The sequence below is a fragment of the Equus asinus genome, chromosome 22, assembly GCF_041296235.1.
Source record: "Equus asinus isolate D_3611 breed Donkey chromosome 22, EquAss-T2T_v2, whole genome shotgun sequence".
Lineage (NCBI taxonomy): Eukaryota > Metazoa > Chordata > Mammalia > Perissodactyla > Equidae > Equus > Equus asinus.
This window is the reverse complement of record NC_091811.1, coordinates 59,196,743-59,208,164: the sequence shown is the minus strand read 5'-3', so window position 1 is coordinate 59,208,164 and position 11,422 is coordinate 59,196,743. Positions and strand designations below refer to the sequence as shown.

The 11,422-nt window shown below is 48.3% G+C and overlaps 1 protein-coding gene across 1 annotated transcript; it reads right to left on the bottom strand.

The window, feature by feature from the left end:
- Nucleotides 1-832: 832 nt before the first annotated feature.
- INHBC (inhibin subunit beta C) lies at nt 833-11,054 on the bottom strand. Its single transcript, XM_014843989.3, has 2 exons — nt 10,605-11,054; nt 833-3,689 (listed from the first exon to the last, which is right to left on the bottom strand). Exons 1-2 carry the CDS (start codon nt 10,915-10,917, stop codon nt 2,947-2,949), a joined length of 1,056 nt encoding a protein of 351 aa, XP_014699475.1. The 5' UTR covers nt 10,918-11,054; the 3' UTR covers nt 833-2,946.
- Nucleotides 11,055-11,422: the final 368 nt, after the last annotated feature.

Sequence of the window (11,422 nt, the reverse complement as noted above, 5' to 3'; positions counted from 1 at the left end):
CTGTCATCAGGAACCACATCATGGCTACCTTTGGTTTTGGACCTCATCACACTGATACTGGGGCAATGGGGCTAGGGAGCTTGGTGATAGGTGCCAGGTTCTTCCTGGAAACTCAAGGTACCGAGGGGTAGAGAGGAGTGAGAAGGAACAATGAGACTTTTAGACCCTCCTGTCCACCCTGCATTTCTCCCCAGGTCCTGAAACACATTCAATCCCCACTGTCCAGCACTCTCCCCAGCTCCCAGATCCCTCTCTGTTGGCCGGGGCTGGTGAGTGACAGTCCTCTACCCTCTGTGATCTGGACTGTAGAACTTCAAAGTAGAAGTTTCTGCCCATGGTGCTGTCTCAGAGGGCTTACCTGTTGGTGCCAGGAGACAGAGTCAAGGGAAACAGCAAGAAGTAGCTGTAGGAGTCACTGACCCCACCTCTCCCCTTCCCTCTCTGTCAGGTGGCCCCAATTTTCAGCCCTGCCTACCCTCTTGCTGCTGTGCCTGGCCCTACCTCCCCGCTGACACTTACGTCAGAACCCAGCTATAAATATGCTCTTAGCATCTTAGTCACTTTCCCCAAGAAGTGCTCCCGGGTTATAAATACCCCAGCCATCTGCCTCACAGGCCCGCCCCACCACCAACCTGGTTGGGGGCTGGGGGTAGTGCAGGCTTGGAGCTGGGGAAGGAAGTAGAAGCAGCCTGAATGATGATCTTGCCCAAAGGAGAAAAGCCTGACAGAGTCTAGGGTTAGGGACCAGGGGGATCCGGAAAAAAAGGTTTGGAAGAAGATAAACCCACTTTTTCCCCTTTTTACAAAAGCAGAGCCAAAAAAGAAAGGGAATAGTATCGATTTTGCGTTTATTTTAAAATTTACTATTTTGTTCATCATGGATCTTTTGCCATTCATTTTGATGTTTTTAAAATATTACATTAAGATATTATTTATTTTCATTGATGAATTTTTTGGCACCACCCCTCCCCCCTTAAGATTTTGCCCCCTAGGTGGGTGCCTCACTTCATTTCACCTTAGTCTTGGCCCTGGGGAATGAAGCTGTAGTTGGAGGGAGGAAGGTTAGATCTGGGAGAGGGGTGGGATGGGTGAGGGGTAGACACTGGTGGAAGTGGGAGGGAGAGGCACCCAAGGATGTCCTTAGATGAAGATCTCCTCAAGTCAAAGGTGAGATAACTCCCATTGGGTGCTCAGGAAGCCCCACAGTTCAGCTTTGCAGCCCTCAGAAGGTCCCCTTCAGACTTTCTCCTCTTGGGTTCCTAATCCAGGACCTCAGGCCCTTGTAGGAGGGGTTATAAGCTAAGCAAACACAGACATTACATTACCCACAGAACACATGGGTTTTGCGCAAACTAGGCCTTGGGCTACAGACAATATCGACCTCATGGTTCAGGGCTGTCCAACCAAAGGGAGGAGATGGTGGAGGAAGAAGGGTAAAGGTCCAGAGAGGCCCCAGTCTCAGAGTGAATGCCTCCCTCACCTCATCCCCAGCCTTCCTTTTCTTCTTCCTGTCCCGCTCAAGTGGCCCTTGGCCAGTTCCAGCTTCCAGACAGGACTCCTGGATGGAGCCCTGGGGGTCGGTGAGGGAAGGCAGCCAGCTCTGAGCCATGCCTCTGCCTCCCACCAGGTGTGTGCCCACAGGTTGTTGGCCAACTTGCTGATTGAGCAGCGATCTGTCTCATTTCTTGGAGTGAGTACAGAGGGAAGAGAGGAGCAGGTAAAACCCAGGTCTTTATTAGCTGTAAAAGCAGCAAAGATGGTTCTGGGAGGGAGCAGGGGGCCTACGAAAGAAGAAGAGGAGGCAGTCTGGGGAAGGAAGAGACACGAAGTGTGGGATGGACACAGTAGCTCAGCCCTGAGGAGCCTGTGTGAGGAGAGAGCAGAGGTCGGCAAGGCAGGAGAGGCAGGCTCTGTGTCACCTATGGAGTCAGTCAGAGTCCGAGCAGGAGACAAAAGACCCATTCAGCTGTCAGTGTTTGCATCCCAAAGAAGACTTAATGACGAACTCCTGTGCAGAGGTATGGGCAGGGTTAAGGGAACGAAAGGGGGATGCTGAAGCACCCAGGGACTAGCAAGAGTGGAAAGCCATTATAAGCCCCTAGCGATATCAGAATCTAGCAGAGCTCAGGCCCTGGAAGCAGGGAGCCAGACAGAAGCTGTCAGGACATGGCCACAGCCACCATCACTCAGAACCATGTCACCTAAGCAGAGGGAGCAGGAATAAGAAATACCCTGACCTCTATCTCCTCCTGTCCTGTGATCTCCTGCCTGTGTCTCCCCTTTGTCAAACTCAGCAGGAAGCCAGAGGCCAAAGGAGCTCAGGTGAGTCAGCCCCCGAGGGGACAGAGCAGGGCAGAGAAGGACAGAGAATGGACGAGGGTATGCCGAGAGGGCCTTAGCAGCCCAGCTGGGCCGGTAAGAAGGAAAGGGGCTCAAGACACAGAGAGGAGCAAGCCTCACTCTGGAAAACAGTGATGTGATCTCTGGTGAATCCAAGGAAGGGGCTCTCTGGAGATCCTGACAATCAAGGGAAGAGGCCAGGTCAGCTCATCCCGGAGTGGGGGCGGTGGAATGGGAAGGGCAGCGAGGCATAGAGGATTATTACGGGGTAGATTAAGGGCAGGCTGTGGGTGTCTTTGCCTGGGAACCTGATGGCATTGCTCATGGTTGCAGGTGGATCAGAGTCCCTGGGGTGGCGGTTGAGCACGTGGAGCTAGTTGGACTATGTCCTAGGAGAGAGGCTGGTGGTCATGAAGACGGTACAGTGACTCTCTTAGATGAAGATCTCCTCACGTCAAAGTTGGGATCATTTCCATAGGTTTCTCAGGAAGAGGGAGTCCTCCTCCTCAGAGGCAGCAGTGGGGTCACTCTCTCCTCTCAGGGAAGGGCACCTCTGTGAGGGCATGTTTGTGTGCCCCACCTTGGGCTGCCCACACCACACACGGACTAACTGCACCCACAGGTCTCTACCACCATATCAGGTATGTCAGTCTTGACAATGTTGCTGTCCCTGTCATAGTAGAGCAGAGACAGGGGGCGCCGAGTTGTGGGCACACAGCATGAGCCCCCTCCAGTGGCACCTGCAGCTGTGTTGGCCTTGAGAAGATTGAACACTGTAGTGTGAAAGGAGGCAGCAATGCCAGGCATGCCTGCCACATGCAGTGGACACTGCCCTGTGCAGAAGTTCATTGCGTAGCCCTCAGGCTGGATGATCCAGTCGTGCCAGCCAATCTCACGGAAGTCCACAAAGAACTCTTGTCGACAGCACATCCTGGACCCACCCTGGCAGTTGATGCCTCGCCGGCGAACCCGGTGCTTGCCGCCAACTCTCACCCGGGCTGCCACAAAAGGCCTATGGGCAGCCCCACCCAGGATGACTGAGCTCTGGGCTACCTGGCCTTCAGGTACCAGCTCTAGGGTCAGGTGCCTCTGGCTGCATGCAGCTTGAGCTTCAGGCCCCAGGAGGAGCTGGTGCCAGCCACTGGCATCCACCTCCAGCAGGTGCTGAGTGGCCAAGGTGAGGTTGGTGTCATGTGGCCCTGGCACAAGGATCCTCACCTTCATAGTCTGGGTGGTATTGGGAGGGAGCTGCACAAAGAACATGAGGCTGGCCTGCTGAATCTCCATGCCACCAGCAGTTCTATCAGAGAAGTAGAAATCAAGACGAGTCTGGTTGACGTTGGAGAGGCCTGTGAACACAAGAAGCCCCAATCATTGCAGCCTTCTGAGTGTCAGTTCCACCAGCTACCTCTCTATTCTCAGCATCCTTGAACTCTCTGCAGCACTTGGCATTTTCCTTCTTGAAAGTCTTTTCTCTCTTGGCTTCCATGACTTATGATTCTTCCTTGATTTTCTTTGCTGGCTTTTCTTTCTCTGACCAGCCCTTCAATGCTAGAGTTCTCCAAAGTTTGTCCTTGACTTTCGTTTCCTTTTACTCTACACTGAAGGGAGCTCTTACCCACACTCATGGTCAGCCAACACAATCTTTATGCTGGTGATTCCAAAATCTGTACATCTAGTTCAGGCCATTTTGCACCTCAGGACTGGACATACAGATTTGGGAGCCATCAAGCTTCAGGCCTAAACTTATAACTGCTTAATTTTGCCACATGTATGTCTTGCCATCACATTAAAATCAATTGGTCCCAAGTAAAAATCATTATTTTCCTTCCTATATATCTCTCTTTCTGTTCTTAAAATTGGTGGCACCACGACCCTCCTTATCACCTCGAGAAACCCTGTGATCATCCCCCTCACTCCCCACATCCAGTCCCTCACTACAATGGTTCTAATGCTATGCATTTTTTCCTATCCCTATTACTACTGCCCAATTTCCCCTCTTCATTCCTCACCTGCCCCATTGAAACACTTTCACTGGGTTTCTATCCCTTCCACTCCACTGAAATTGCTCTTGTCAGGATCACCATTACCTTCCACACTGCCAAATGCAATGGTTTCCTCTCTTTATATTCATCTTACTTGACCTTTAAGCAGTGTTTGACACACTTAACCATTCCCAGCCTTTTTGAAATATTTCCTTCTCTTGGCTTTTGTGACTCTGGCCACTCCATCTTGGTCTCTTGCTGACAGCTCCCCTTCCTCTGCCTGACCCCTAAATGTTGGAGGTCCTGAGGTCCCTTCTCGTCTCTATCTATACTCTCTCCCAGAACAATCTCATCAATTCTCATGGCTTTCAGTTCCTTCTATATGCTGATGATGCCCAGATATATATCCCTGGCCCTGATCTCTTGAGCCTTGGGGTTGTATATCCAGCTGCTGCTCTGATATTCCACTTGGATATCCAATGATATCTCAAGCTTTTTATGTTCAAAGATGAACTTTAGATTTATCCCCCCAACCCAAACCTTGCCCTTCCCTGGAAATGCACTGCTTAAGCCAAAACCTTAATTGCCCTCATCCCCTTCTTTGAAATTATCTTCAAGACCTGTCAACTCTACCTCCAATTCATAACATAAGTTCACTTGTCCCCACCTCCTCTACTGTATATTAGTTCAACCCACAATCATCTTTTTCTTGAATTATGACCATAGCTTCCCAAGTGATCCACTCTTGTCCCCCAAACAATTCTCCACACATCAGCCAGAGTGATCATTTTATTACATAAATCTGATCAGCTTAATCTCTCAGTTTAAAACCCTTCAAAGCCTTCCCATTGCTATTTGAATAAAATCTAAACTCCTTAACATAGCAAACTTGTATGATCAGGCATTCTGTCATTTAATGATTATATTCTATCTATACTGGCCTTTTTCTGTTCCTTGAACTCACCAAACACGGACCCACCTCCTGGCCTTTGCACTTGCTATTCCCACCGCCTGGACTGCCTTTCCATGATCTTTGAATTGACTGGTTCCTTTTTGGCATATGGCTCAAATGTCTCCTCCTCAGAGAGGCTTCCCTGACCAACCTATCTAAAGGAGCCTTCAACTCTACCTCCATCTCTCTAATACATTGTCCTGCTTAACTGTGTTTATAGCTTCTGTCACTCTCTGTAATCATCTTGGGGTTTTGTTCATTTGTTTACTGTGTGCTTCTTCCCACCCACCCCAGCTAGAATGTAAACTCTATGAAGGCAGAGACACCTGTTTGGTTCTCCATTGTATCTCCAGTACCCAGTACATAGCAGGCACTCAATAAAAATTTGTTGGATGAATGGTCTCTCATTTCTTTAACTCTTATTTTACACTGACACCAGAATTATTTTCCCAAAACTTGACTAGATCATAAAATTCATGGCCTCAAAAACCTTATTGATGACTAAAGTCCAAACTCTTTTAGGAAGCAGTTAAATGCCCATTATGAGTTGGCCTCAGCTACCCTTATTTTCCTTTTTCAAGTAAAGGGTGCTTTATTATGGAATGCCATCAATACTCTCATGGGCATAAAAGGGCAGAAAATAAAGTTCAACTAAGCTTCATGTGAATTAGAAAGTCAGGAATAAAGATACTCTCGACAGCTCTCAGAGCCAACGTGATCTCTCTCATCTCAGTCTCTCTAGGTAAGTCTACTCCATTCTTCTCTCTTCTCTGAGGATCTACTTCTTCTGCCTCCTTGTGAGCTTCCTCAGGTCCCAAAATGGTGGCCCCAGCTCTGGAGTCTACTTTTCCTCAGCTAATCCTAGCTAAGTGAGTTGATCTTCCAGTGTCCTAGTTCCAAGATCCTAGAAGAAGAGTCTGATTGGCCCAATTAATCTTTTTGTGCTAGGTCACTAAGCACCCCACAGTTAGAACCTCTTAAGTCACTGGTTATGGCAGGCAGACACATGACCAGCAGGGGCTGTGGTAGACTACTACATTGTGGGCCCCCCAGTGAACAGAACCTCCCAGTATTTATGGCTTTGTGCAGTCTCTTTCCATATTAACTCTGGGTTTGGTCATGTGACTTGATTTGGCCAAGGAGACATAGGCAAATGGTGGAAGCAGACGCTTGATAAGTACTTACACCTTGAAACTTTGTCCTCTTGGAAGCCAGCCACCATGCTTTAAAGACACTTGGGCTAGACTACTGAATGATGAGAAGCCATGTAGCAAGAGACTTTGGAGGATCAGAGACCATCTTAGATGTTCTAGCCCTATATGTGCACCTGGCTGAATGCAGGCGCATGAGTGACCTCAGCTACACCTCATGGAGCAGAAGAACTATCTAGATAAGCCAGTCAAACCACAAAATTATGAGAAATATTGAATTTTTTGTCTTAAGCCTCTATGTTTGGGCTGATTTGTTTTATTAATGGATAACTGAAACAGAAATTAGTAACAGAAGTTGGGTGCTCCATAACAAAGACCTAAAATGTGCAGCATTGGCTTTGGGACTGGGTGGCAGGCAGAGGTTGGAAGGATGGTGAGGAAATTGTTAGTGAAGGCAGGACGAACAGTGAGGAAATTGCTACTGGAAGCTGGAGAAAGGGGAACCTGTGTTATGTATTGGCTATCGTCCGTGGTAACTTGGAAGCTAGGAAGGGTATCTAACAAAGTTGTGAATTTAGCTAAAGATATTTCCAGGCAGAATGCTGAAAGTGCCAATCGGCTTATTTTAGCTGCCTATGATAAGGCATTTCAGGAGTGAGAAGAACTAAAAAAGGAACTGTTCAATTTTCAAGGAGAATTTAGAGAAAATGTTTCCAACAGGACTTGCTAGATTGAACAATAAAATATATTTTCATCCCTTTCTCTGTCTGACAAAAGGTTCTCAAAGTAAGAAATGGTTTCAGGGCAAAAATCAAATCCAGGGCACTGCTAGTAAAATAGCCTTGGAGTGAAGATCAAAACAAATAAAAGGTCAGCTGTAAGGCCCTCTGTTAGGATCTAAAGTTTAAGATGATGTTCTGTAGACCCTCTCAGCTAGACCAAAGGGCTTCTGAGAATCTTCAGAGTGTTGTTCCACAACACTCTGACTTGTAACCTAAGCAGGGGCCTGTCTTGGTAGAGGGGAGTGCCTTCCATCTAACTAAGTAGACTACAATCTATTATTTAGAAGGCCCACAGAGTTTTAAAGAGAACTTGAAGAGTGAAATATAGCACCAGTTTGGACTAAAAGGGAAAGAGATGGTTCAAAATGAAAAGAGGTCTCTGGGCCCCCAACTTCTTTGGACAGGAAGCAGGTTGAGAAAACCACTCAGCCGCAAACAAAGGTCATTTACTAATTAAAAAGAAAAACATCTCAGAGGGTGGAGCCAAGGGCTGAGAAAGTGGATCTAGAAGCCAAGGAGAGCAGTGGTGGGCACTCCTTAAGAGGAGAGGAAAATCCTACTAGGGAGCAGAACCAGGTCCTAACCAAGGGAATTCTGGATTTGAGGTCAACTGAGACATACGCCTGGCTGGACATCAGAATTTCCACGGATCAATGACCGCTCTGTGTCTCCCGCTCTCCCATCCCCCATTTGAACAGGAATATCTGTTACCGTCATCAAGTCCCCGTCTCAGCCTTGCGGTTTAGGTGCGTGGGAGGCAGATAACTTGTATTTTTAGGTCACAGGTGGTGGTGTGCTGGTAAATGTTTAACAACTAGATTCCAGAGGAAAAAAACCCTGATTTATAGCATTCTCTGGTATAAATTCTCCCACCACGGCTGATTTCAAACTATCAATGTGATGACACTGGATATGGAGTTGAGAAATGTTCACAGTCAGCTCTCAGGAGCCAGCGGGAGCCAGTTCCAGGACTCCACTGACGGCCCCCACCATAGCTTCCCCAGAGCCCCAAGCTCTCTCTCTTTTCATATCTCCAGCAAGAACAATTCTCAGATCTTTCTCTCACAGTATGGTGTAGATGATACTTTAAATTGGAATGAAAACTTCAAATAAAATATTTAAATGTAAAAGGTGGAATCCAGGCATCAGTCATTCTCACTTCCAAACTTCGTCTCAGGCCAGGCCCCCTCCAACCTGCATGTTGTATTCACTCATTGATTAGCAAATATGTAGAAAGTACATAGACTTTGAAGTCAGAGAGGACTGTGTTTGAATTCTGCCCCTTGCAAGCTGTAAGACCTTGGCCATGTAAATTATCTTTGAGTCTCAGTTTCTGCATTGATAGGATGGGAATAATAAAGTCTACTTTACGGGGCGGTTGTGAGGATCAAATGATATGAAGCAAGTACGCTAAGTACCTGGTAACCACCATTACTGTCACATTGTACCAGGAACTGGGCTAAGCGTCAGGGATACAAAGGTGAAAAAAAAAACAACCTTGTTCAAGGGACTCATGGTTCACAGCCATCTGTCCACCTGCTCCAAACTCTTTTTCAACTCCAAATGCAGTCTACCCCTTCAGCCTTTTACTTCTGTTTTTCCCTCTGTTTAGGTTGCTGTTTACCATTCTCTACCCATTGAAGTCAAACTTACTCTACAATGCCAGCCCATTTGCAATCTTCTTCTGAAAGACTTGCCTGTCTCACCAGGTCCCAGTGAATTATTCTTGGCCCAGCAGGCTCTTGTGCCTTCATCTAGCCTTTATTTCCTTCTGCCTTATATTCTAATTAATTTATTCTCAGCAGCAGCAACTGAACACCTCTTGGGCAGGAGCTGAGTCTTCTATTTCCTGCTCCCTCCCACCTTAGCCTTCTAAATACATTACCTGTATCAGCTCATTTAATTCTATCAACTATCTTTTCATCATCCCCATTTTACAAATGAGAAAACTGACTATTAACAACCCAGGTCACGCAGAATAAGTGGCTGAGCAAGGATTTGAGTCCAGGCTATCTGGCTCCAGAGTTTGTGTTCTTAATCATGAGCAGAAACCCCGCTTTGAACTAGAATAGGGTCTCATCGTCACTGGGGACTCTAGACTGTGGTCAAGCTGACCTACAGCATGGCTTGGTTGTTTAATGCAACCAATGTTTACAGAGCAACTACTATGTTCTCAAGAGGCAGAGTGGTATAGTGGTCAAGGTCATGGATTCCAGAGCTAAGCTGTCTGGCTCCACTACTTACCAGTCATGTGAGCTTGAGCAAGTTACTCAATCTCTTTGTGCCTCAGTTTCATCACCTTTAAAATGGGGGTAACAGTACTTGCCTCACTGTGTTGTTGTGAGGATCTCAAGGAGTTAGTCTAAGTAAAAGGCTTAGAACACAGTAAACATTGTATAAGTGTTAGTTATTTCTACTATGCACCAGCCTCTGGTGATAACATGAGGAATAAATGACAGTTCTGGCCTCAAGGGATTGACATTCTACGGGAAGACACACTTCATAGAAAACCTAGAAACAGGCAATTCCATATGTAGAGTCCTGGGTGAGGGTGTGGGGGCCGACAGAGAGGGAGCTCCTCAGGACCTGACCTGACCTCAGGTCAGGGTGGGTTTTCTAAGGATGGAAGTGCTTGGATGCAGAGGGGAGTAGATGCAGACCAGGGGAAAGGGGCCAGGAATGGGAAGGGCCTTCCAGGCCTAAGTAAGAGCTTGGAAGGAACTCAGAGGCCAGAGAGACTACCCTCTGTTCTCTTTCTAGGGTCCTGTCTCTGAATTCTTGATCTTCCTCCAGCTGCCCACTAAATTCTCCACCTCCTCTCCCCTCTGTGGAAGTAACTCTCTCTTCTTCTCTATCCTCTATCCTTTATCAACCTTTCTGAGACCCATTTTGACCCTGTTCTGATGTGGGGACCTGAGTATGAAGGCAGAGGGCAGGGGCAGGGTGGAGAAGTAGTGCAGTCCCGGTGTTTTGCTTGTTGCCCTTTTACCCAAATGAGGCATGTGGGGGTGGGGTTGGAGAGGCTGGATCCTGGGGCCAGAGAAAGGACACACTCCCCAGCTCCCAGCCCTTGGGTCCAGGCCCAGGAGGTGGATGAGCTCACACCACAGCCTGTGGAAGTTTGTGGTGCCTGCAGAGAGAGGAGCCAGAGGCGATGGGGGCAGGCAGCCTCAAAAGAAATGAAATTTACCCACTTCCCAACAGCCAGCCACTGGCCAAGTCTGAACTACAGAGAGAGCCTTGGGGTGGGAGCCTGGGAGTAGGAGAGGACAGACCGTGGGAGGCAAGAGTTGGGATGGGTTGGGGGAGGGAGTCAGGGGTTAGGCTGGGGAGGAAACTTTTCCTTCCCTCGAGAGGTCAGGTTTTGGGGAAGATCTACAGACCAGGAACCCACCTGTCTGAGCAAAGCTGATGATCTCATATTCCTGCCCCCTGTCAGCCTCGGGAAGCACCCCCTGTGGGGGCCCGTGGAGGCGCTGCAGCACGGTCCTCAGAGCAGCCCTGGACACAGGCCGGCTCAGTGTTGGGCGCTGGCTGAGGTGCAGCTTGTCCAAGATATTTCTCTTGGCCAGGTCCAGAAGCAGTTCCCGCTGGCTCTCCAGGTCCAAAGTGGGCCCCGCACATGCCAGACACTGACCGTCAGCTCTGGAAGTGGCCACTGTGGCCGGAGCCAGGAAAAGGAAAGCCAGGAACATTGAGGAGATCATTGCCAGGGAGACCCTCCTTGAGCGACACAAACAGAGCAGTAAACCGGGGCTGAGGGTCTCAACAGCTGTGGTGTGGGCTCCGTCCTGGCTGCCCGGGGCCCCGGAAGGAGAGTGTGTCCAGCTGGCACGACTCCTTGTTGCAGGGGATAGAGCAGCCAAAAATCTGATTTGAGAGATGAAGTCAGTTACAGGTAGAACTTGACAGAAGCTGCCAACACACAGTGAGTGAAAGTACAGAGTGGGGGATGTGAGGCGAGGCTGGTTTGTTTGGGGAAAGAAATGTCCCTGGGCCAATGCTGGGAGACAGTGGGTTACCCATGTGAGCTGCCAGGCCTGGGGACAAAGGTTAGAGATGAAATAGCTCTTCAGATCCATGGCCTTGCTGGGAAGTAGGGTAGGGGGTAGGGGACATCAGAGTTTTTAGGGTTTTTTTTAAAAAGATTTTTTAAAGATTAAAGTCTGTCTCCTCTTTTTATTAGCTGTCTGACTCTGGGGAAGTTACTTG

Bases quoted from the DNA above. Each gene is read 5' to 3' on its own strand.
- INHBC (XM_014843989.3), bottom strand. From the start codon at position 10,917: ATGATCTCCTCAATGTTCCTGGCTTTCCTTTTCCTGGCTCCGGCCACA. The intron at 3,690-10,604 runs GTGGGTTCCTGG...TTGTGTTCACAG, and splicing joins CATCAGCTTTGCTCAGACAG to GCCTCTCCAACGTCAACCAG.